The sequence below is a fragment of the Pan troglodytes genome, chromosome 23, assembly GCF_028858775.2.
Source record: "Pan troglodytes isolate AG18354 chromosome 23, NHGRI_mPanTro3-v2.0_pri, whole genome shotgun sequence".
NCBI classification, from domain to species: Eukaryota; Metazoa; Chordata; class Mammalia; order Primates; family Hominidae; genus Pan; species Pan troglodytes.
In genome coordinates, this window is record NC_086016.1 from 59,338,347 (window position 1) to 59,365,815 (window position 27,469).

General features: G+C 35.6%; 1 protein-coding gene and 1 long non-coding RNA gene across 3 annotated transcripts in view; both read left to right on the top strand.

Annotated features, from left to right (window-relative positions):
- Positions 1 to 1,034: 1,034 nt before the first annotated feature.
- LOC134809660 (uncharacterized) lies at positions 1,035 to 10,057 on the top strand. Of its 2 annotated transcripts, XR_010155917.1 has the most exons (4): positions 1,035 to 1,157; positions 3,777 to 3,984; positions 6,939 to 7,050; positions 9,886 to 10,057. It is a non-coding gene; the product is annotated as an uncharacterized LOC134809660 (long non-coding RNA). The 2 variants fall into 2 exon arrangements; XR_010155916.1 differs by lacking the exon at positions 6,939 to 7,050.
- An 8,167-nt stretch (positions 10,058 to 18,224) lies between these two features.
- Positions 18,225 to 27,469, top strand: part of LOC129138429 (MAM and LDL-receptor class A domain-containing protein 1-like) — a 37,364-nt gene continuing 28,119 nt past the window's right edge. The window contains exons 1-4 of the mRNA XM_054675510.2: positions 18,225 to 18,340; positions 20,960 to 21,167; positions 24,122 to 24,233; positions 27,069 to 27,215. Coding sequence (XP_054531485.1) covers positions 21,024 to 21,167; positions 24,122 to 24,233; positions 27,069 to 27,215 — 403 coding nt within the window. The 5' untranslated portion in view covers positions 18,225 to 18,340; positions 20,960 to 21,023. The remainder of the gene's footprint in view (positions 18,341 to 20,959; positions 21,168 to 24,121; positions 24,234 to 27,068; positions 27,216 to 27,469) is intronic.

Here is a 27,469-nt window from a genome sequence, read left to right on the forward strand (position 1 = left end):
AGGAGTTTGAGACTCTGCCCCTACAAAAAAATTTAAAATGTATGTGGTAGTGTGCTCCTGTACACCCAGCGGGAGGCTGAAGCTGGAGGATTGTTTGAACCCAGGAGTTCCAGGCAGCAGTGAGCCACAATCATGCTACTGCACTCTAGCCTAGGTGACAGAGCCAGACCCTGTCTCAGGAAAAAAAAAAAAGAAAAGAAAAGAAAATTAAATTTAACTCAGATGTGGGACCATACATTTCTCCCTAGATTTTCTTTTCATTACTTTTTCAGTTACTTTTGTTGTCTAAACGATTTATTCAGGCCTTTTGCTTCATTTAGATTTTGGCGTCTTAATGTGTACATGTTCTCACCTTCATTAACCAGCTTGTTTGAAATTGTGTATATTCTTTTGAATGACTGGAGGAGTAAGGTCTTTGAATATCGGTTCATTTGTTTTTAGAATTTTGATCATCTTTTTAAAAATATTCATTTGAATTTTACCTAAACCTGAGCATTTTTAGGTGGAAGAATTTTTCAAAATCAACTTTTCCCATTCTTTTCCTTTTTAGGTGAAGCATAGAGAATTTAATGAACTTGGACCAAATGTTTCCACAGGAAAAAATATTTAGTATAAATTGAAATTGTGCAGAAAATGCATCTGAAAACATTTTTAACCTTTATATTGTTTGCCTGTAATCTTTTTCTTTTCTAGTATCATGGCAATATTACAAAATGTAATAATGTTATTGAGATCAACATTTAAATTGCTGATCTTATTAACTGTTATTTAGAATTTTATTTTTGAAACGCAGTACTTTTTTTTAAAAGATTTCATCCAAATTTTTGTTCCATCCTAATACTGTTTATCTACAAAAAGCTGCTTTACTACATAAACATGCTTCATTTTCTTATTTTTTAATGATATTCAGCTTTTTCAATTTGACTACCAAGACTTTAGATTTCCTAGTACTTTATATCATACAGGTAAGGTAATACCTACTACAATGTAATTAAAAGAGCATGTATGTAAATGTGAAGATTATAATATGGGTAATGAGTGATGTCTTTCTCTTCAAATCAAAGGAAGAAGAAATATTTTGGACATACAACATATCAACTCACAGCCAATGGGTGAAAGCAGATGTGTTAATACCAGAAGATCTGAAGACATTTAAGGTATGAAAGAAAAAAAAAGTATTTTTTTATCATGGCTTAAGTTTTAGCTTTGCAGCAATAAATTGATCATGCACTGCTAAAGTTAAATTAGCATTTAAGTTAGGGATGCGTGCTTGTATATTTGGGGAGAGTGATTGCTTACTTTTTAAATTGTACCTTTTCCTTCTGAGACCAAATTTCCCATGGCGGGGGAAATAGAGTGTATCCACTCTTGTTCACAACTTCCTCATTCTCCACAGCCTTCCTTTCTTGCTCCCCAGCACCATGCTTTGCCCCAGGGAAACAAATTGCATTATGAAGTAGGTAAATAGTAAACTGGTATTGAAACTTAGTAGAGTATAGGCAAATGTTTTGAATGCAATAATTCATATCTTAATAACACATGGAAAGCTCTATGTACACCAAGAAACATATGAGACATACATAGGCTCAATAGGAATGCTGTCTCTTAAAAAATTAAATTGATATTTTGTGTTGTATTAGGTTGGTGCAAATGTAATTGCAGCTTTTGCCATTGTGGCTTTTGCCATTGCTTTTAATGGCCAAAACCTCAATTATTTTTGCACCAACATGATATACGGAATGCGTAAGTTTGTTTATGCTGGAGTGTGAGTATAAAATGATGATACTGATTATATGTGTGGGTTATGAAGCCAATTTCATTTCTTTATAGTGATATTCCATTTATACATCCTATCACAGCCTATTGAGTTAACATTTTGACACTATTTAATTTTCATAGGCTGATATCTGTTTTTATAACTTCTCAGGTACTGAACAAGTTTCTTTTTTTATAAACTGAAGATTAAATTTTGTTTTAACTCAAAGATAAAACAAAGTAAAATGTAAAGAAAATGAATTTGAGAGTTATTCCAGGTTCTCAAGTGGATATATAATGTAATTAGCTGTTCAATAATTATAGGCCTTTGAGATCTAAGTTTAAAACCATCAATTTTTGAACCTCAAATTGATATCATTTCTGCATTTCTGATCTCCTGCTGCTATGAAAATATACAGCTATACATTAATAATTTTTACATGTATGATATTCATTATGGGAAAAGTATGTAGCAGCATACAAAGTTTTCTTATTGTTGGATATGATTTAAATTTAATATTATTTTCTAAACCAAATTATTAGACATATTTGCAAACTGAAAATCTGACCTTAAGTAATTATTAATGAACAAACAAATATATATCCCTCGTATTTTGTTTGTTTGAAATGGAGTCTTGCTCTGTCACCCAGGCTGGAGTGCAGTGATGGGATTTTGTCTCACTGCAGCTTCCACCTCCTGGTCTCAAGCAATTCTCTTGCGTTAGCCTCCCAAGCAGCTGGGACTACAGGCATGTGCCACCATGCCCAGCTAATTTTTTGTATTTTTAGTAGAGATGGGTTTTATCATATTGGCCAGGCTGGTCTCGAATCCCTGACCTCAAGTGATCCACCTCCTTGGCCTCACAAAGTGCTGGGATTACAGGTGTGAGTCACTGCACCTGACCTATCCCTCGTGTTTTGAAAAGAAAATCTATTCAGAAACTTTAAGCTGGATGAAACTGAAGGAAGTCAATTTTAATTCTTAGTATCTGGCTGGAATTTTAACCACATTTAGTGCTGTTTAATAGAACTTTCTGCCTAATGGAAATGCTTTATATCTGATGTCCAGTATGGTAGCCACTCATCACATGAGGTTATTGAACAATTGAAATTTGGCTACCATGACTGAGGGAACTAAATTTTATTTTATTTTCATTAATTTGAATTGAAATAGTCCTCTGTAGCTCATGGCTAATGTTCTGGACAGCAAATAATTAGTTATCTGTGATACAGTCAGCTATTTATACTTCTGCACTTTTGGTGTTAAGTAATAATTGCTCTTGGTAGAAACTCAAGGAATGCTAATACTTTGACATTATCTTACACTTGACCAGCAATGTGCGGTTGTTTCATTTGCTAATATTGCTTATCTCCAGAAAAGCTAGCAATTCAATTGGTGACAACAAAATTTATTTACTTTAATTGACACTTCTTTTCTCATTAAAGAAGTTACTCTTTTATGTAAGTTGAATAGAGTTTTATGTTTATTCCCTTACTTTTTTTTATTCCTATATTGTGTCTGTTTCCGTTTGCCTGATATTTTTCTTCATGTATTCAAATACTAATTTCACTAGTTAAAAAATAAGTCAGATGCAGTTACAGCTCTTGTTCTATAAGTAATGACAATACTTCTTATTTTCCTTGAAAATGAAAGAAAGAGAGCTGTAAAGATGATGACCAAGTAACAAGTTTGCAGTCAGGGACATTTTTGATAGTTAAGTGGGATGCTTGTGTTTTGCCTGATCCTGGGAGGTTTCTCTGAGACTTTAGTGGAGCAAATGTTTCCATCAGTTTTTTTTTTAATACTTTAAGTTTTAGGGCACATGTGCACAACGTGCAGGTTTGTTACATCAGTCGTATGAGCATGGGTTGAGCTTATCAAACAGGAACTTTGTTATATATTGCCTTGGTTGCTTTAAACACTTTTTCTCAATAACTACTTTGTCTTTATCAACCTTCTTTAGTTTTTTGTCTTATTAAGGAGATTGCAAACTCATAAATTAATCTTTTTCTTCCTAAAGATTATTTTTGAAGGGACTCTTTAGAGCCAGAGAAGTTTTATTGCCCTTGATCACCTCTGGGTCTATGCCTGTGGACAGACCCAATCCAGAAAGCTTTGCTCTGAAGATGAATTCCCTTGCACTAGTGGCCAGTGCGTCGCCAAAGAATCTGTCTGTGACTCTCGGCAGGACTGCTCCGATGAGAGTGATGAAGACCCAGCAACTTGCTGTAAGTGAGTGAATGGCTTACTAGTTAACATGCTCTAATTCAAGACTGTTAGTTGGATTTAAAACAGTCTTTGTTTCTATCAAGGCAAAGGTAAGTCATATGTATGAAATGTGATAAATATGCATTATTGCTCTGAAACTATTAGTACTATGCCTTCAGGGATCTCTATTTTAACTTAATGTTTTGGTGCTTGTTGCAAAATCTGCAACATCTCTCAATTTATTCTACAAATGAATAGTTGTGATTATTGTTGGCTGGGTGTGCGAATGTGTGTGCTTTGATTAAAGAGAAGATGGGTGGTAGAAGGAAACTTTTTGTACCTTTGCCTTGGAGGCATATAGTATGTGTTGCTAACTTTTATTGTGTATGCTTTTTTCCTCTCTAGTCAATCATCTTGGAAGCTGTAGCTGGGAGGGATGAGTAGGAGGAGGGTGGCCCTTCCTCCAGGGCAGCTACCATGATTGTAGAAATCACTTCAGCCATCATGGCTGCCCTGGAGGAAGGGCCGCTCTCCTCTTACTTGCCTAGAAAACACTTCAGCCAACCGGGTGCAATGGCTCACACCTGTAATCGCAGCACTCTGGGAGGCCAAGGCAGGCAGATCACGAGGTCAGGAGTTCAAGACCAGCCTGGCCAACATAGTGAAACCCCCGTCTCTACTAAAAATACAAAAAATTAGCCAGGCATGGTGGTGGACACCTGTAATCACAGCTACTTGGGAGGCTGAGGTAGGAGAACTGCCTGAACATGGGAGGTGGGGGTTGCCCTGAGCTGAGATCACGCCATTGCACTCCAGCCCAGGCGACAGTGTGAGACTCCGTCTGAAAAAAAAAAAAAAAAAAAAGAAATCACTTCAACCATGACTGGCGTTTGGGAGGGCTAAAGTGCCCCAACACCTTTCTTTCAGGCCTTTTCTGAAGAGTCTTTTATAGAAGTGATGACAAGAGATCCCATTGCTATTCAAGCGTAGTCATAGTTCAACAAAAATATAATTTAATTTACAATCCACAGGATGATTCTCATATGAGGTAACTTAGCAACTGAGATCCCTGTGTCTCTTTAGAAAACATGAATTGCAAGGATATGAATCCAATTTCTGTATCACAAACAGGTGGTTTTTAAAAGATATTAAAAATTTGACGTTTATTTTACTGCAGTGTCTTATTTTAGTGAGATGTTTTGTTGAGCAGAGGTGAAAATATTGTAATAAGATAAATGCCACCTTTTAAGTGAAAAGCTCTGTATAATTGGTTTCTCTTGGGAAGCGTGGATTTTATTAAGAGCAATGCGGAGGGACACAGGAGAGAGGAGATGAGAAAGTAAGGCTAAAATCCCCTTCTGCCATGTTCATCAACAGCAATCCAGTTAATACTTCAGACTCCTAGCTTTAAACCAAGTAATTGGCTAACCAGTGTGAGCTCAACGGAGCTTTTGGGCTGCTCTCTTCTTTTGTTCAAAACAAGCGATGTAAGAGCAATTTATTTACTCCAATGTATGTGAAGTTTCTTTCTATGTTTTATTTAAATTTTTTACAGACAATTTGCTTCATTTCTGTTGGGGAAATATTTCTTTCTAACAGTTTCTATAATTCTTAATGTCAATAACTGAAGGAAAATATATTTCCTTTCTTTCCACGTATATAATTTTTTTTTTTTTGAGACAGAGTCTTGCTCTGTCACCCAGGCTGGAGTGCAATGGCATGATCTCGGCTCACTACAACCTCCACTTCCCGGGTTCAAGTGATTCTCCTGTCTCGGCCTCCAGAGTAGCTGGGATTACAAGCATGTGCCACCACACCCAGATAATTTTTGTATTTTTAGTAATGACAGGTTTCATCATGTTGGCCAGGCTGGTCTTGAACTCCTGATCTCAGGTGATCCACCGGCCTCAGCCTCCCAAAGTGCTGGGATTACAGGCATGAGCCACTGCACCTGGGCACTTGTATATTTGGAAGCTTAGCTTTTTCCCCTCCATTATTTTCCCCGTAGTAAATCATACTTTATGTTCACCTTTAAAAAATTGTTTAGCATTTGATTTTCGACATATTTTCTCATTTATTGAAGTTTCATTGATTATGTATATGACATTTTTCCAGTTCAGTAGCTCTTGATGCCATATTCTGCTATTTTCTTTGGGTGAATGCAGGAATGGGTAATTGTGTTTCTCAACAAAAACAGTGTTACTTATTAGTCTTTTAAGTTTTTAAATAGTGTAACCTCATTTGTCCAAAGAAAACCTGTCATGTTTGCATGATTGAGATTGACTTGATATAGGGAATATGTCATAAAAATGTAGCCATATTGCATACAGTATATATGTGTATTCACGTATTTTGATACCAAAATGAGTGTTTCATGTAAATATATATACAATTATTTATGCTGTGAAATTATATAGATTTGGATTATTAGAATTGATATAAATTTACACTATTTGCTGCACTAAAGTATTTAATATATTTTTGCATATAGACACGTGCATATGTATATTCTTACAAAATAAAAGAGGCTTTCCTTTGAAATTTAAAACCATATTGAAACATTTTACACATACGAAAACATTTGTGTTTTACAAATTTGAATTTGTAATATCAAGTTTTTTTCATAAACGATTCTTCCATGTTCATGAAGCACAAGAAAAATATCTTTATATTTTTTTTATTGCACTTTAGAATGAATCTCTAGGAGGGTATAGCTTGTGCAGGCAGTTTGAATAGCACCAGGAATACTTACCAAATTCTGGAGAATGAGTAAATATGAACTCGTGAGGATTGTCAGTTGGTATTCCACAGCCGGTGTGCTTTTCCCCAAAGGCAGACTCACTCAGGTCTTCTCTCATTATCAAGTTGCTCTTACTTTTAGGTATTATTTTAATATATGGCATAACATAGCCTCCAAACCGGTGGCTTTTCAAAATCAGTTAATAAAAATGGCCTGTGTGTTTTGCTGCAACAGCAGACTCCATGGACCAGAGCATCAGCATTACCTGGGAACTTAGTGGAAATGCAGAACCTCAGGCCCTGGCCCAGCCTTACGGAACCAAAAGCTACATGGAACAAGGTCCCAGGTGATTTGTCTGCATATGAAACTTTGAGAATCACTGTACCAAAGAGGCTTCAGGAAGGAAGACAGCTAGGGGAAGAAACAGATGGCATCTAAAAAAATTGGTAAAAACTAAAGGCAAACAAGTCAGAGTTCTCTCAGGGTAGAAGCAAAAACTCTCTTTACTTTGCTAGTCCTTAAGAGCATCAATATTAATACAATATTTATAATGTGTATTTGTAATGTATATTAACACAATATTTATAATATAATCCTGTTAGAATCTAATATATTCTCATTAAATGAAATATTCCCCATTCATTTCCCATACATAGCTTTCTTTCTTATTTCACAGAGAGCTGATTAACTTCTGGAGGATTCATAAAATATTTTACTTTTCATGATCCAGAATTTTTCCCAGCTGCACAATGAAATTCTTTCTTGTCTGCTCATATGCTGTAGTGGTTAAATATGCAAGAGAAAGCTTTGTCATGATCTTAAAATATTACTTTAACTGATGAACTCTGAGTAAAATTTCTCTAAAACCAAACAATAGATTTTTGATGTTTATTAACATAATCCTGTATTAAATGAGGGCAGTTAAGATTAAAATATATCTGCACCCTCATGTTCATTGCAGCATTATTCAAAATATCCAGCCAAAACAACTGAAGTCTCTGAGAATGGATCAAACAAGTGGTGTGTGTGTGTGTGTGTGTGTGTATAAAATGTATATGTGTTCACAATGAAATATTATTCAGCAATAATGAAGAAAAAACTTGCTATTTGTTACAATGATGAGCCTGGAGGGGATTATGCAAAATGAAATAACCCAGACAGAGAAAGACAAATACAGCACGATATGACTTATACATGGAACCTAAAAAAGTTGAATTTGTAGAAACAGAGAGTAGAATGGCAGTTGTCCAGGGCTGAGGCCTGGCCGAAATGGGGAGGTGTTGGTCAAAAGATACAAATTTTCACTTACAAGATAAATAAGTTCTGGGAGTCTAGTGTACAGCCTGGTGACTATAGTTAATAACACTGTATTGTATACTTGAAATTTGCTGAGAGTAGATCTGAAATGTTCTGATCACACACACAAAAGGTAACTATATGATGAAATGATGCTAATTAGCTTTACTGTGGTAATCTTTTCTCTATGTATATGTATATCAAAACATTACATTGCATACCTTAGTTACAATTTTGTTTGTCACTTATACATCAATAAAGCTTAAAAAATTAATACATATATATGCAATATGTTTTAAAAAATCTCTATCAAAATAATTAAAATACAACATGCCAAACATGTCCAAAGATACACATTGGATCCCTGAACAGTTTATACATGAAATAGATCTAATTTTCAGACACATTCTACAACATGGATGAACCTTGAAATAAGCCAGAGACAAAAGGACACGTATTGTTTGGTCCCAGTTATATGAAGTACCTAAAGTAGGCAAACTCATAGGGACAGATAGTAAAATGGTGGTTGCCAGGGTTTGAGGGGAGGGGATATGGAAAGTGTTGCTTAATGGGGGTGGAGATTCAGTTTGGGAATGAAAAAGTTCTGGAGATGGATGGTGGTAATGGTTGTACAACAATGGGAATGTACCTAATACCATAGAAGCTTACATTAAAAATTGTTAAAATGTTACATTTATGTCATGTATATTTTACCACAATAAAATACACATTTGTATTTATATATAAAATTTCAATAACTCATATAGGAAAAAAATATATATATATAGAATCTACTTCACTGTGTTCCAAAAAAGTTGGCATGATAGATATATCTTCAAATCAAAATAGTTCAGGAAATTCCATGAAAAAGGGGTTTTTTTAGTTATAGGACTTTAAAAACAATTTCAAATGCTAATATGAATTGTGTACCTTCACAGGGGACGTTGGTATAATAGTCAAATGAAAGAAATTTAAACCAAGGATCTTGTATGATGCATTAATTTTTACTGTGATATTGTCTCCAGATGTCTTTCATGTAAAAAAAAATGTTGGGCCGGGTGTGGTGGCTCACGCCTGTAATCCCAGCATTTTGGGAGGCTGAGGCGGGTGGATCACGAGGTCAGGAGATCGAGACCATCTTTGCTAACACAGTGAAACCCCATCTCTACTAAAAATATAAAAAATTAGCCAGGCGTTGTGGTGGGCGCCTGTAGTCCCAGCTACTTGGGAGGCTGAGGCAGGAGAATGGCGTGAACCCGGGAGGTGGAGCTTGCAGTGAGCCAAGATTGCACCACTGCACTCCAGCCTGGGCCTCAGAGCGAGACTCTGCCTTAAAAAAAAAAAAAAAAAAAAAAAAAGACAAAAGATAACACCAGCTCAGTTCCGAATATCTAATTTACCTGCAATTCCAAAATGGCTAGGTATTTTTTTTTTGAGAAAGTTTTAGGATAGAATAATAAAATGCATACTGAGATGCTGACCTCAAGTTATTTGTGTGTCCAGAATTAATTTAAACTTCCCCCTTCCCAGTGGATTTTTTTCATTTAAACTACCATCTCAGCAGGTTTATACTGGGCAAGCAAATTAGTTACTCCCTGAAAAGCTTTGGAGTTCCACCTTGCATCATTAAATAAAATGGAGATGGCCAACCAGAATGAAATGTACCAGACTTACAGATGGAAGCATGTGGAAGGGTCATGCCTCACACAGCACCTGAGATATTGTGTGTCACTAGATAAAGGAAAGCTATTCCGATCATTAGAGAATATTCACTACCAAGCAGAATAATTTTGCAGGCCTCCTAAGATGATTAGCTAGCGTAGAGCAGTGTTTGCCTGCATGCTCTTCATTTCTCCTCACCTGTTTTCTCTTCTACGTGTAACAGCAAAGCATCTCGCCTGTGACTTTGAGTCGGGTTTCTGCGGTTGGGAGCCATTTCTCACAGAAGATTCACACTGGAAGCTGATGAAAGGATTGAATAATGGAGAGCACCACTTTCCTGCAGCTGATCACACAGCAAACATAAATCATGGTAGGACATTATCCTCTTTAAAAAAAATAGTTTTCTTTCTTGCATGTTGTGGAATGATGATACTGTGTATTTTCATTTCTATTCTGTAGACTGTATACATGGAACTCTGGTTTGTCTTGCTTTAAAACCTCCTGACCAAGTTAATAATTGGCGGGTAATTGAGTTCCCTGAAAGAAGCATTGTTTTAATCACCAACATGTTTGTTGTTGCAATTTTTATAAGTTGGGTTAAAGGCATAAAGAGGTGGAAAAGTTTTCTGATCATTTTCTCAAGTTGCCCAGAATCATGTACAGTAGGCTTGCCTTCTTTTTAGAGCAATCCAATTTTTTCAAAACAGGAAGAAAAATAGTCTAATCTTGTTTCTGGGAACTGAGAACAGAGATTTAGCACTATCTGTGAAATAAATTTACAAATACTTGAATGCAATTTAATCAGTCTTCGGGCTTCTTTATAATAAACAGTCTTATTCTTCCACATATATATTTTTAACCATCATTCCAGTGTTTACATATCATCTTAAAATAGAGGAACCATAACTACCTGTGGTATTCCAATAAGTGTCTGTGAAACTCCAATAAAACAGAAAGGGTTTGTTCTCTTTTCTCTTTTGTTTTGTTCACATTTATCATCGGATGTCATTCCCCATATACGTTAGCATCGTGTTAACTTTACTTTTTAAATGTATATGTTTTAAGTAAAGAGTGTCTCGCCGTGTTGCCCAGGTTGATCTCAAACTCCTGGCCTCAAGCAATCCTCTCACCTCAGCCTCCCAAAAGTGCTGGGATTACAAGAGGGAGCCACCACACCTGGCAAACCTTACAATAGCACAACTGTACTTGTACTATAGATCATCTTTCAACCTCATTGAACATTATCCTATTTGTTTCTTCTTTCAGACTTCCAAAGAATTATACCAAAAATAAGTATTGATCATATTTTTAATTACAGCCATTGGAAATTGGGGTTGGTGGTAGTGGGTGAGTGTGCTAGGGGATGGGGTGGGAAAATTCAACCATCCATCTGTTGGCTACAGCCATAAACCTAGTTAATTGTTTAACAGTGTGGTAAGTTCTTAATTTTTGCTTTTGTGCCATGACTCATTTCTTTAACATTTTGTAGCAGACAAAGTTAAGTTTAAAGTTTAAAATAGAAAGGGGACTATAAATCATTGGAACTATGTATTAACAACACATTTTCTCTAAACTCATATAATATTTTACTTCTTTTTCTCTGTTCAAGCCAATTATTAAATACATAGCATAGATGATACCTGGATGCACAAAGATGGATGCCACGATCCCTGCCTTTGAGGTGGTCTCAGTCTAGTAGCTTAAGTAGATAAGCAAGGAATTGCAATCGGTTATGAAGGATGCTTTAAGAGGGATGGAAGGTGATTCAGATGGATTCGAGATGCCTTGTTGAAGGAGATGACTCCTGAACTGAGCACTGAAAGGAAATGAAAAGTAGTCAGGAAGCCAGAAGTAAGGAATTACTGAGAGAAGACGGAACCAAAGAGAGGTGGGAGGGATCATGTCCTAATTGTAGGGAAGAATCCCCAAAGAGGGCAGATAGATGGGAGTAGTTAGGGATGAAAGACGTGTGTGATTGGACAGGGAGAAGAGAACTGATGAAACAGGAGAGGAAGGAAGGGGACTCTAGAGAGTGCTGAGGAATTGGAAATGTGTCTGCAGGATGATGGTGACCCAGGTAGTCATGTTAAAGCATGTGACCAATCAAATTTGCTCTAAAGGGCTGTTCTGTCTGAGATGAGGAGAATGGAGAGGGTAAAAGGCTGGAGTAAAAAAAACATGGATGTGCTGAAGAAATATCAGTGAGAGATGATGAAGGCCTAAGCCAAGGCAGTGATTCTCAAAGGGAAGCTGTGCGGGCAGTGTGTCATGGTGGTCTGATGTGAGCATACCATAACCAGTTAGGGAAGAGCACGGGCTGCCCAGGGTTCCGACACGATGTTGACACTGCACCCATGTCTAAATATTAGGGTGCTTCAGTTTTATTAAATAGAAAATAGAGAAAAGAAAAGTAGCTTCCCTGTGGAGTTGTCGTGAGGATTAAATGAAATAACACCTGTGAAGGTTTTTCCATGTAGTAAGAGCTCCATAAACATTAATAGATATTTGTTGTCCATTCTAATAAGAAGACTAGGAAAAACACCAGATAAGACAATTAGAAAATATGTTTGTAATTCACCTTTAGTCTTTTGCCATCTTATAATTACTACATAACTATGATTTGCATTAAAAAGATTCTAATAGAGCCCCTGTGTTAGATGTTGAAAGACCCATTCTTTTCCGGTGAGTTGAAGAATAGTGAAAGATAACAATATGACTGATAAAACTAGGGGCAGCTGGTCTCACCCAGAGTGTGAGGGACAAAAACGCAGTCTTTCTCATTTTAGAAAGGGCCAATTAAAAAAAATATATATATATATATATATATCTGGATCACGGAGTCAACATCTCTTTACCCATGATTGCCATGATCAAACCTTAAAGAGAATCAGTAGTGGTTTTAAATTGCAAGTGAGGAGGAGAGTTAAAAAAAATGAAAAAGGACCAGGAAGGGAAAGGAAAGTGAAATGGAAATTTCTGGTAGAGTCAGAGGCAGCCTAATAGTTCCGATATCTAAGAAAGTGGAGTTCTAGTTCATTTTGTTCTTACAGCCTTAAACATATAGATTGCAGCTTTTAAATCTGTCTATCTGTCTATCTATCTATCTATCTATCTATCTATCTATCTATCTATCTAAGTAGCTGAGACAGAGTCTCACTTAGTTGCTCAGGCTGGAGTGCAGTGGTGTGATCCATGCTCACTGCAAACTCCACCTCCCAGGTTCAAGCAATTCTCCTGCCTTTTCCTCCCAAGTAGCTGGGACTACAGGTGCACACCACCACGCCCAGCTGGTTTTTTGTTTTTGTATTTTTAGTAGAGCCAGAGGTTTCACCGTGTTGACCAGGCTGGATATGTTGATATTATGTAGTTTTTGTGTGTATGTGTGTAATTAAGCCTCGAATTTCCTTCCTGTCTTTTTTGCTTCGTTTCTACCTTCCTATTCCTACTCTGTTAAATTTCCATCGAAATAGGCAACTCATGTTAATTATGTTCCACTTTTATCTATGTTCATATAGTCACACACAGATATATATATATATAGTAGATACATACATATTCAAAATTATATGTGTTTCTGTGATTGTTTGTTTTTTAAGAAATATATTATCTTGTAACTATTGTCCCTATCTTCTTACTAAAGATAGCTTATGGCAGTTGCTCCAAGTCATCAAATACTATCTATTTTTTTTCATTTTTTATGATAAAGTATTGGTTAAATGTAAACTTCAACCATTTTAGTGTACAGTTCACTGAGTTCTGACATACATACACAATTGTGTAACCATCACAAAAATGAAGATATAAAACAATTCTATTCCTGCCCAACACATTGTTCTGTGCCATTATGTACTCAATAATTCTCCCACCTCCCACCACTGACACCAATGATCTGATTTCTAGCCCTAGTGTATGCCTGTTCCAGAATGTCTTGAAAATGGAATCATATCATATGTAGCATTTTGATTCTGCCTTCTTTCAATTAGCATAAAGGACTTGAGACTCATCCATGTCGCTGGCTTCAGCCACAATTCCTTCCTTTTTCACTGCTGAATCGTTGGGTCCATTGTGTGGATGAGCTACATTTCATTTATCCACTAACCAGCTGAAGGACACTTAGATTGTTTCCAAATATTGTCAAATATGAGTAAAAACACCATTAAATTTGCATACGTGTTTTTGTCTGGACATAAGTGTTTATTTGGTTTGAGTTCTCTATCCAATGCCTATGTCTGTTTTTGTTTTTGTTTTTGTTTTTGTTTTTGCACTCTGGTTGGTGAGAGAACTCTACCATTCCTGACTTTCTGTGACCTTCGGGAAATGTTCCAGCTATTCATTTCAGGTGTTTTTACCCCCAGACTCAGGTAGTTTTCTCCAATCCATGCACACGATCGGTCCTTACATGGCAATTTAGGGGGGACTGTCTGCAGATCTCGGGAGCTTGCTGTCTTTTCAAAGCTCCAGTACCTGAAAGGGGCAGCTGGCACTCTGTCTTATGAATTCTACCCATGTGGGTCTCCCCAAAGCACCGACTCTATCTGTTTCAACTTGAGGAGACTACCACACTCCTGTGTTTCCCCTCTGCACAGGCACCTGGAAACTCTGTCTAGGCAGTAAGCTGTGGGAATTACAGGACTTAACTCATTTGTTTCCCCTCTCTCAGAGATCACTATCCTGTGATCTATCACTATCTTACATTCCCATTGTCCTATATTTGACAGTCCATGCTAAATATGCTTTTTTTCTAATATTTTTCTTTTGCTCGTTTAAGACAGAAGATAAAACCCAGTCTGTGATACTGGATTCATGTTTGTTTATTTGGCTAAATTTATTTGATTTGGATATACCATAATGTATCTAGCTATTCCCCTATCCAGTGACATCAATATCATGACGATGTTTCAAATTTATTCTTGTACACATTTCCTCCTGTAGGATACTTTCGATTTTATGCAATAGATAATAACTAGGAGTGAGCCTTCTATATTTTTTAAGCAAGATATGTATTTATATTTTCAATAAACATTTATAGATTCATTTACCCTAAAACTTAATACTTCAATTTTTAGTGACAAAATGGGACTACTTTTTCCTATTTTCCTACCAGCAAGAGGCATTATAATTCTCTATAAAAATTGCCAATTAATGGGTGTACAACGATTTCTCATATGTAATATTTATTTGCATTTAACTGAAAAATATTTTTTTCAAATGTTTCCAATGTCTCAATTTATTTGGATTCTTTAATTTTACTAAGTAATATTTTACAGCTTTCGGGGTAGAGATTTTGAAAATCTTTTGCTAGTATTTTCCTAGGTTTTTGTGTTACTTTTAAAGAACTTCTGATTTTGATTATTGCTGACATATAGAAATGCATTTTTATAGAAAATATTGACCTTGTATCCAGTGGCCTTGCTAATTTTATTTATCATAGCTAGGAACTTATACATATATATTTTATTTTCTAGGATCACAATTATTTTGTCTGCAAATAATGGCAATTTTATTTCCTTTTTTCTAAATATTAACAGTTCTATCTTCCTTTTGTTGTTTTATGTACTGGACAGAATTTCTAGAATGTGTTGAATAGAACTGGTGGTAGCTGCTAGACTTGTCTTATTTCTCTCTCAGAGGAAAAGTTGTCAATAGTTGAACCTTAAGTGCCATGCTTACTGAAAAATTGTATTCTTTATCAGATAAAAATGTTCCCTTCTATTCAAGAGTGTGCTTTTTAAAAATTTAAGAAATTGAATGTATGTTGAAAGTTTTCAGTATTTTTCAGCATCTATTATGATATGATTGTCAGATTATCTTTTTTGTCTGTAAGGTAAATTGATTTTTTAAATATTAAACCCCTCTTGCACTCCTGAACCAAACCTAACTGGAGTAATTTTATTTATTATTCATTTCTTTATTCTATATGGTAATGCTTGTTTATAACTTTTGCATTTGTGAAAGTTATAGAGACTGGCCTCTCACGTTCTTAAGACATGTAAGGTGTTACTTCTAGGCCAGTGCATTAACAAGGTACCTGTTTTGCAGAAGGTGAGGTCGAGCCAGATGTGAACACTTTAACCCAGGGAGACTATTCACTCTGTCCTTTAATTTTTATATTGTGCTGGTCACATAGCCACTCTGGGGTATGTGGGTGTGTAAGAGTTTTACAATAAACAATTCTGATTACCAGAAGTAAACTCCTTGCCATGACCAGGAATAAAACTGGTAAATTCCACATTTCTCTAACTTGGCTCATTGTTTAGAGCAGGCTGATAGGAAGATAAATCAAGGGACGTGTTCCTAGAAGTCCCTGGGCTTGTGGTCAGAGTTTAGACTCTCTATACCCCTTACCTGCACATATTAATTTTAACGCAATATTGTCAACTTTATAAATATTTGGTTAAAATTATCATAGGATAGCATTTAGCTTCCAAATCAATGGTCAGTAACTTCATATTTTAATTCTATCATCTTTCCATCTAGAAACATGTTATCTCTTTTCATCTAACCAGAGAGTTTGCAGTCTTTCACAAAGTTTTGTAATGTTCTTCATATAAATCGTGTCCCTTTTCTGTTAAATTTATTCCTACATTAAAAAAATTAATTTTGCTATCAGGAGTTGGACATTTCTTGCTGTTTATGTATCTGGAAACTTACTGCTAAGATAAGATAAGTAATTGTGTAATATATCTGTTTCCATTTAGCTTACCAAATTTTCTAAATGATACTATAATTATAAAAAATGGAATACTTTGGCTTTCTATTTTTACAATTATATTATTGGTAAAACATGGGAAATTTACTTCTCTTTTTCTATAATGTCTACGAGATATTTTATTTCCTTGACTTCTACACTCACCAGACCTTTAAGATAATATTAGTCTAAGATTATAAATATTGCCTAATATTATCTCTAATTGATAGTTGTGACAGAAATATGTCATTTCCCATTTTAATTAATATTGTTTTATCATTTGCCATTTAGAATGCTATTTATTTTGAGGTTGTTCACTAGTCTTTATTTAATTATTTCCTTTTATTTTATTAAGATTTGTGACTTGAAATTGTTCACTGGTTTTTCATAGTCTTTTCAACATTTAGATAGGATTCTATGACTTGACACTTTCATTTGTTGTTGTAACTGAATATGGAGACCGAGCTCCTAAATTAAACCAAACCTACATTCTTGGAAGGCTCAGATTAATCAAGACACACTATTTTTGGATAACAATTTCAAATTTATTCGACATCATTTTAATTAGAATATTTGTTCCTATGCTCACAAGTGAGATTGCTCTCTAGAGTTTTAAATTTTGTCCTATTTTCATCCATTTTATTAAAAATTAAAGATATTCTGGCAACCTAATATGAATCAGGGAGCTCTCCATATTTTTCTAAGATCTGAGGTTTCTCGAATAATGTTGCAAATATTTGTTTTTTAAAAATTAAATAGGGAGCCAGATGCAGTGGCTCATGCCTGAAATCCCAGCACTTTGAAGGCCCAAGGCAGGAGGATTGCTTGAGGCCAGGAGTTTGAGACTCTGCCCCTACAAAAAAATTTAAAATGTATGTGGTAGTGTGCTCCTGTACACCCAGCGGGAGGCTGAAGCTGGAGGATTGTTTGAACCCAGGAGTTCCAGGCAGCAGTGAGCCACAATCATGCTACTGCACTCTAGCCTAGGTGACAGAGCCAGACCCTGTCTCAGGAAAAAAAAAAAAGAAAAGAAAAGAAAATTAAATTTAACTCAGATGTGGGACCATACATTTCTCCCTAGATTTTCTTTTCATTACTTTTTCAGTTACTTTTGTTGTCTAAACGATTTATTCAGGCCTTTTGCTTCATTTAGATTTTGGCGTCTTAATGTGTACATGTTCTCACCTTCATTAACCAGCTTGTTTGAAATTGTGTATATTCTTTTGAATGACTGGAGGAGTAAGGTCTTTGAATATCGGTTCATTTGTTTTTAGAATTTTGATCATCTTTTTAAAAATATTCATTTGAATTTTACCTAAACCTGAGCATTTTTAGGTGGAAGAATTTTTCAAAATCAACTTTTCCCATTCTTTTCCTTTTTAGGTGAAGCATAGAGAATTTAATGAACTTGGACCAAATGTTTCCACAGGAAAAAATATTTAGTATAAATTGAAATTGTGCAGAAAATGCATCTGAAAACATTTTTAACCTTTATATTGTTTGCCTGTAATCTTTTTCTTTTCTAGTATCATGGCAATATTACAAAATGTAATAATGTTATTGAGATCAACATTTAAATTGCTGATCTTATTAACTGTTATTTAGAATTTTATTTTTGAAACGCAGTACTTTTTTTTAAAAGATTTCATCCAAATTTTTGTTCCATCCTAATACTGTTTATCTACAAAAAGCTGCTTTACTACATAAACATGCTTCATTTTCTTATTTTTTAATGATATTCAGCTTTTTCAATTTGACTACCAAGACTTTAGATTTCCTAGTACTTTATATCATACAGGTAAGGTAATACCTACTACAATGTAATTAAAAGAGCATGTATGTAAATGTGAAGATTATAATATGGGTAATGAGTGATGTCTTTCTCTTCAAATCAAAGGAAGAAGAAATATTTTGGACATACAACATATCAACTCACAGCCAATGGGTGAAAGCAGATGTGTTAATACCAGAAGATCTGAAGACATTTAAGGTATGAAAGAAAAAAAAAGTATTTTTTTATCATGGCTTAAGTTTTAGCTTTGCAGCAATAAATTGATCATGCACTGCTAAAGTTAAATTAGCATTTAAGTTAGGGATGCGTGCTTGTATATTTGGGGAGAGTGATTGCTTACTTTTTAAATTGTACCTTTTCCTTCTGAGACCAAATTTCCCATGGCGGGGGAAATAGAGTGTATCCACTCTTGTTCACAACTTCCTCATTCTCCACAGCCTTCCTTTCTTGCTCCCCAGCACCATGCTTTGCCCCAGGGAAACAAATTGCATTATGAAGTAGGTAAATAGTAAACTGGTATTGAAACTTAGTAGAGTATAGGCAAATGTTTTGAATGCAATAATTCATATCTTAATAACACATGGAAAGCTCTATGTACACCAAGAAACATATGAGACATACATAGGCTCAATAGGAATGCTGTCTCTTAAAAAATTAAATTGATATTTTGTGTTGTATTAGGTTGGTGCAAATGTAATTGCAGCTTTTGCCATTGTGGCTTTTGCCATTGCTTTTAATGGCCAAAACCTCAATTATTTTTGCACCAACATGATATACGGAATGCGTAAGTTTGTTTATGCTGGAGTGTGAGTATAAAATGATGATACTGATTATATGTGTGGGTTATGAAGCCAATTTCATTTCTTTATAGTGATATTCCATTTATACATCCTATCACAGCCTATTGAGTTAACATTTTGACACTATTTAATTTTCATAGGCTGATATCTGTTTTTATAACTTCTCAGGTACTGAACAAGTTTCTTTTTTTATAAACTGAAGATTAAATTTTGTTTTAACTCAAAGATAAAACAAAGTAAAATGTAAAGAAAATGAATTTGAGAGTTATTCCAGGTTCTCAAGTGGATATATAATGTAATTAGCTGTTCAATAATTATAGGCCTTTGAGATCTAAGTTTAAAACCATCAATTTTTGAACCTCAAATTGATATCATTTCTGCATTTCTGATCTCCTGCTGCTATGAAAATATACAGCTATACATTAATAATTTTTACATGTATGATATTCATTATGGGAAAAGTATGTAGCAGCATACAAAGTTTTCTTATTGTTGGATATGATTTAAATTTAATATTATTTTCTAAACCAAATTATTAGACATATTTGCAAACTGAAAATCTGACCTTAAGTAATTATTAATGAACAAACAAATATATATCCCTCGTATTTTGTTTGTTTGAAATGGAGTCTTGCTCTGTCACCCAGGCTGGAGTGCAGTGATGGGATTTTGTCTCACTGCAGCTTCCACCTCCTGGTCTCAAGCAATTCTCTTGCGTTAGCCTCCCAAGCAGCTGGGACTACAGGCATGTGCCACCATGCCCAGCTAATTTTTTGTATTTTTAGTAGAGATGGGTTTTATCATATTGGCCAGGCTGGTCTCGAATCCCTGACCTCAAGTGATCCACCTCCTTGGCCTCACAAAGTGCTGGGATTACAGGTGTGAGTCACTGCACCTGACCTATCCCTCGTGTTTTGAAAAGAAAATCTATTCAGAAACTTTAAGCTGGATGAAACTGAAGGAAGTCAATTTTAATTCTTAGTATCTGGCTGGAATTTTAACCACATTTAGTGCTGTTTAATAGAACTTTCTGCCTAATGGAAATGCTTTATATCTGATGTCCAGTATGGTAGCCACTCATCACATGAGGTTATTGAACAATTGAAATTTGGCTACCATGACTGAGGGAACTAAATTTTATTTTATTTTCATTAATTTGAATTGAAATAGTCCTCTGTAGCTCATGGCTAATGTTCTGGACAGCAAATAATTAGTTATCTGTGATACAGTCAGCTATTTATACTTCTGCACTTTTGGTGTTAAGTAATAATTGCTCTTGGTAGAAACTCAAGGAATGCTAATACTTTGACATTATCTTACACTTGACCAGCAATGTGCGGTTGTTTCATTTGCTAATATTGCTTATCTCCAGAAAAGCTAGCAATTCAATTGGTGACAACAAAATTTATTTACTTTAATTGACACTTCTTTTCTCATTAAAGAAGTTACTCTTTTATGTAAGTTGAATAGAGTTTTATGTTTATTCCCTTACTTTTTTTTATTCCTATATTGTGTCTGTTTCCGTTTGCCTGATATTTTTCTTCATGTATTCAAATACTAATTTCACTAGTTAAAAAATAAGTCAGATGCAGTTACAGCTCTTGTTCTATAAGTAATGACAATACTTCTTATTTTCCTTGAAAATGAAAGAAAGAGAGCTGTAAAGATGATGACCAAGTAACAAGTTTGCAGTCAGGGACATTTTTGATAGTTAAGTGGGATGCTTGTGTTTTGCCTGATCCTGGGAGGTTTCTCTGAGACTTTAGTGGAGCAAATGTTTCCATCAGTTTTTTTTTTAATACTTTAAGTTTTAGGGCACATGTGCACAACGTGCAGGTTTGTTACATCAGTCGTATGAGCATGGGTTGAGCTTATCAAACAGGAACTTTGTTATATATTGCCTTGGTTGCTTTAAACACTTTTTCTCAATAACTACTTTGTCTTTATCAACCTTCTTTAGTTTTTTGTCTTATTAAGGAGATTGCAAACTCATAAATTAATCTTTTTCTTCCTAAAGATTATTTTTGAAGGGACTCTTTAGAGCCAGAGAAGTTTTATTGCCCTTGATCACCTCTGGGTCTATGCCTGTGGACAGACCCAATCCAGAAAGCTTTGCTCTGAAGATGAATTCCCTTGCACTAGTGGCCAGTGCGTCGCCAAAGAATCTGTCTGTGACTCTCGGCAGGACTGCTCCGATGAGAGTGATGAAGACCCAGCAACTTGCTGTAAGTGAGTGAATGGCTTACTAGTTAACATGCTCTAATTCAAGACTGTTAGTTGGATTTAAAACAGTCTTTGTTTCTATCAAGGCAAAGGTAAGTCATATGTATGAAATGTGATAAATATGCATTATTGCTCTGAAACTATTAGTACTATGCCTTCAGGGATCTCTATTTTAACTTAATGTTTTGGTGCTTGTTGCAAAATCTGCAACATCTCTCAATTTATTCTACAAATGAATAGTTGTGATTATTGTTGGCTGGGTGTGCGAATGTGTGTGCTTTGATTAAAGAGAAGATGGGTGGTAGAAGGAAACTTTTTGTACCTTTGCCTTGGAGGCATATAGTATGTGTTGCTAACTTTTATTGTGTATGCTTTTTTCCTCTCTAGTCAATCATCTTGGAAGCTGTAGCTGGGAGGGATGAGTAGGAGGAGGGTGGCCCTTCCTCCAGGGCAGCTACCATGATTGTAGAAATCACTTCAGCCATCATGGCTGCCCTGGAGGAAGGGCCGCTCTCCTCTTACTTGCCTAGAAAACACTTCAGCCAACCGGGTGCAATGGCTCACACCTGTAATCGCAGCACTCTGGGAGGCCAAGGCAGGCAGATCACGAGGTCAGGAGTTCAAGACCAGCCTGGCCAACATAGTGAAACCCCCGTCTCTACTAAAAATACAAAAAATTAGCCAGGCATGGTGGTGGACACCTGTAATCACAGCTACTTGGGAGGCTGAGGTAGGAGAACTGCCTGAACATGGGAGGTGGGGGTTGCCCTGAGCTGAGATCACGCCATTGCACTCCAGCCCAGGCGACAGTGTGAGACTCCGTCTGAAAAAAAAAAAAAAAAAAAAGAAATCACTTCAACCATGACTGGCGTTTGGGAGGGCTAAAGTGCCCCAACACCTTTCTTTCAGGCCTTTTCTGAAGAGTCTTTTATAGAAGTGATGACAAGAGATCCCATTGCTATTCAAGCGTAGTCATAGTTCAACAAAAATATAATTTAATTTACAATCCACAGGATGATTCTCATATGAGGTAACTTAGCAACTGAGATCCCTGTGTCTCTTTAGAAAACATGAATTGCAAGGATATGAATCCAATTTCTGTATCACAAACAGGTGGTTTTTAAAAGATATTAAAAATTTGACGTTTATTTTACTGCAGTGTCTTATTTTAGTGAGATGTTTTGTTGAGCAGAGGTGAAAATATTGTAATAAGATAAATGCCACCTTTTAAGTGAAAAGCTCTGTATAATTGGTTTCTCTTGGGAAGCTTGGATTTTATTAAGAGCAATGCGGAGGGACACAGGAGAGAGGAGATGAGAAAGTAAGGCTAAAATCCCCTTCTGCCATGTTCATCAACAGCAATCCAGTTAATACTTCAGACTCCTAGCTTTAAACCAAGTAATTGGCTAACCAGTGTGAGCTCAACGGAGCTTTTGGGCTGCTCTCTTCTTTTGTTCAAAACAAGCGATGTAAGAGCAATTTATTTACTCCAATGTATGTGAAGTTTCTTTCTATGTTTTATTTAAATTTTTTACAGACAATTTGCTTCATTTCTGTTGGGGAAATATTTCTTTCTAACAGTTTCTATAATTCTTAATGTCAATAACTGAAGGAAAATATATTTCCTTTCTTTCCACGTATATAATTTTTTTTTTTTTGAGACAGAGTCTTGCTCTGTCACCCAGGCTGGAGTGCAATGGCATGATCTCGGCTCACTACAACCTCCACTTCCCGGGTTCAAGTGATTCTCCTGTCTCGGCCTCCAGAGTAGCTGGGATTACAAGCATGTGCCACCACACCCAGATAATTTTTGTATTTTTAGTAATGACAGGTTTCATCATGTTGGCCAGGCTGGTCTTGAACTCCTGATCTCAGGTGATCCACCGGCCTCAGCCTCCCAAAGTGCTGGGATTACAGGCATGAGCCACTGCACCTGGGCACTTGTATATTTGGAAGCTTAGCTTTTTCCCCTCCATTATTTTCCCCGTAGTAAATCATACTTTATGTTCACCTTTAAAAAATTGTTTAGCATTTGATTTTCGACATATTTTCTCATTTATTGAAGTTTCATTGATTATGTATATGACATTTTTCCAGTTCAGTAGCTCTTGATGCCATATTCTGCTATTTTCTTTGGGTGAATGCAGGAATGGGTAATTGTGTTTCTCAACAAAAACAGTGTTACTTATTAGTCTTTTAAGTTTTTAAATAGTGTAACCTCATTTGTCCAAAGAAAACCTGTCATGTTTGCATGATTGAGATTGACTTGATATAGGGAATATGTCATAAAAATGTAGCCATATTGCATACAGTATATATGTGTATTCACGTATTTTGATACCAAAATGAGTGTTTCATGTAAATATATATACAATTATTTATGCTGTGAAATTATATAGATTTGGATTATTAGAATTGATATAAATTTACACTATTTGCTGCACTAAAGTATTTAATATATTTTTGCATATAGACACGTGCATATGTATATTCTTACAAAATAAAAGAGGCTTTCCTTTGAAATTTAAAACCATATTGAAACATTTTACACATACGAAAACATTTGTGTTTTACAAATTTGAATTTGTAATATCAAGTTTTTTTCATAAACGATTCTTCCATGTTCATGAAGCACAAGAAAAATATCTTTATATTTTTTTTATTGCACTTTAGAATGAATCTCTAGGAGGGTATAGCTTGTGCAGGCAGTTTGAATAGCACCAGGAATACTTACCAAATTCTGGAGAATGAGTAAATATGAACTCGTGAGGATTGTCAGTTGGTATTCCACAGCCGGTGTGCTTTTCCCCAAAGGCAGACTCACTCAGGTCTTCTCTCATTATCAAGTTGCTCTTACTTTTAGGTATTATTTTAATATATGGCATAACATAGCCTCCAAACCGGTGGCTTTTCAAAATCAGTTAATAAAAATGGCCTGTGTGTTTTGCTGCAACAGCAGACTCCATGGACCAGAGCATCAGCATTACCTGGGAACTTAGTGGAAATGCAGAACCTCAGGCCCTGGCCCAGCCTTACGGAACCAAAAGCTACATGGAACAAGGTCCCAGGTGATTTGTCTGCATATGAAACTTTGAGAATCACTGTACCAAAGAGGCTTCAGGAAGGAAGACAGCTAGGGGAAGAAACAGATGGCATCTAAAAAAATTGGTAAAAACTAAAGGCAAACAAGTCAGAGTTCTCTCAGGGTAGAAGCAAAAACTCTCTTTACTTTGCTAGTCCTTAAGAGCATCAATATTAATACAATATTTATAATGTGTATTTGTAATGTATATTAACACAATATTTATAATATAATCCTGTTAGAATCTAATATATTCTCATTAAATGAAATATTCCCCATTCATTTCCCATACATAGCTTTCTTTCTTATTTCACAGAGAGCTGATTAACTTCTGGAGGATTCATAAAATATTTTACTTTTCATGATCCAGAATTTTTCCCAGCTGCACAATGAAATTCTTTCTTGTCTGCTCATATGCTGTAGTGGTTAAATATGCAAGAGAAAGCTTTGTCATGATCTTAAAATATTACTTTAACTGATGAACTCTGAGTAAAATTTCTCTAAAACCAAACAATAGATTTTTGATGTTTATTAACATAATCCTGTATTAAATGAGGGCAGTTAAGATTAAAATATATCTGCACCCTCATGTTCATTGCAGCATTATTCAAAATATCCAGCCAAAACAACTGAAGTCTCTGAGAATGGATCAAACAAGTGGTGTGTGTGTGTGTGTGTGTGTGTATAAAATGTATATGTGTTCACAATGAAATATTATTCAGCAATAATGAAGAAAAAACTTGCTATTTGTTACAATGATGAGCCTGGAGGGGATTATGCAAAATGAAATAACCCAGACAGAGAAAGACAAATACAGCACGATATGACTTATACATGGAACCTAAAAAAGTTGAATTTGTAGAAACAGAGAGTAGAATGGCAGTTGTCCAGGGCTGAGGCCTGGCCGAAATGGGGAGGTGTTGGTCAAAAGATACAAATTTTCACTTACAAGATAAATAAGTTCTGGGAGTCTAGTGTACAGCCTGGTGACTATAGTTAATAACACTGTATTGTATACTTGAAATTTGCTGAGAGTAGATCTGAAATGTTCTGATCACACACACAAAAGGTAACTATATGATGAAATGATGCTAATTAGCTTTACTGTGGTAATCTTTTCTCTATGTATATGTATATCAAAACATTACATTGCATACCTTAGTTACAATTTTGTTTGTCACTTATACATCAATAAAGCTTAAAAAATTAATACATATATATGCAATATGTTTTAAAAAATCTCTATCAAAATAATTAAAATACAACATGCCAAACATGTCCAAAGATACACATTGGATCCCTGAACAGTTTATACATGAAATAGATCTAATTTTCAGACACATTCTACAACATGGATGAACCTTGAAATAAGCCAGAGACAAAAGGACACGTATTGTTTGGTCCCAGTTATATGAAGTACCTAAAGTAGGCAAACTCATAGGGACAGATAGTAAAATGGTGGTTGCCAGGGTTTGAGGGGAGGGGATATGGAAAGTGTTGCTTAATGGGGGTGGAGATTCAGTTTGGGAATGAAAAAGTTCTGGAGATGGATGGTGGTAATGGTTGTACAACAATGGGAATGTACCTAATACCATAGAAGCTTACATTAAAAATTGTTAAAATGTTACATTTATGTCATGTATATTTTACCACAATAAAATACACATTTGTATTTATATATAAAATTTCAATAACTCATATAGGAAAAAAATATATATATATAGAATCTACTTCACTGTGTTCCAAAAAAGTTGGCATGATAGATATATCTTCAAATCAAAATAGTTCAGGAAATTCCATGAAAAAGGGGTTTTTTTAGTTATAGGACTTTAAAAACAATTTCAAATGCTAATATGAATTGTGTACCTTCACAGGGGACGTTGGTATAATAGTCAAATGAAAGAAATTTAAACCAAGGATCTTGTATGATGCATTAATTTTTACTGTGATATTGTCTCCAGATGTCTTTCATGTAAAAAAAAATGTTGGGCCGGGTGTGGTGGCTCACGCCTGTAATCCCAGCATTTTGGGAGGCTGAGGCGGGTGGATCACGAGGTCAGGAGATCGAGACCATCTTTGCTAACACAGTGAAACCCCATCTCTACTAAAAATATAAAAAATTAGCCAGGCGTTGTGGTGGGCGCCTGTAGTCCCAGCTACTTGGGAGGCTGAGGCAGGAGAATGGCGTGAACCCGGGAGGTGGAGCTTGCAGTGAGCCAAGATTGCACCACTGCACTCCAGCCTGGGCCTCAGAGCGAGACTCTGCCTTAAAAAAAAAAAAAAAAAAAAAAAAAGACAAAAGATAACACCAGCTCAGTTCCGAATATCTAATTTACCTGCAATTCCAAAATGGCTAGGTATTTTTTTTTTGAGAAAGTTTTAGGATAGAATAATAAAATGCATACTGAGATGCTGACCTCAAGTTATTTGTGTGTCCAGAATTAATTTAAACTTCCCCCTTCCCAGTGGATTTTTTTCATTTAAACTACCATCTCAGCAGGTTTATACTGGGCAAGCAAATTAGTTACTCCCTGAAAAGCTTTGGAGTTCCACCTTGCATCATTAAATAAAATGGAGATGGCCAACCAGAATGAAATGTACCAGACTTACAGATGGAAGCATGTGGAAGGGTCATGCCTCACACAGCACCTGAGATATTGTGTGTCACTAGATAAAGGAAAGCTATTCCGATCATTAGAGAATATTCACTACCAAGCAGAATAATTTTGCAGGCCTCCTAAGATGATTAGCTAGCGTAGAGCAGTGTTTGCCTGCATGCTCTTCATTTCTCCTCACCTGTTTTCTCTTCTACGTGTAACAGCAAAGCATCTCGCCTGTGACTTTGAGTCGGGTTTCTGCGGTTGGGAGCCATTTCTCACAGAAGATTCACACTGGAAGCTGATGAAAGGATTGAATAATGGAGAGCACCACTTTCCTGCAGCTGATCACACAGCAAACATAAATCATGGTAGGACATTATCCTCTTTAAAAAAAATAGTTTTCTTTCTTGCATGTTGTGGAATGATGATACTGTGTATTTTCATTTCTATTCTGTAGACTGTATACATGGAACTCTGGTTTGTCTTGCTTTAAAACCTCCTGACCAAGTTAATAATTGGCGGGTAATTGAGTTCCCTGAAAGAAGCATTGTTTTAATCACCAACATGTTTGTTGTTGCAATTTTTATAAGTTGGGTTAAAGGCATAAAGAGGTGGAAAAGTT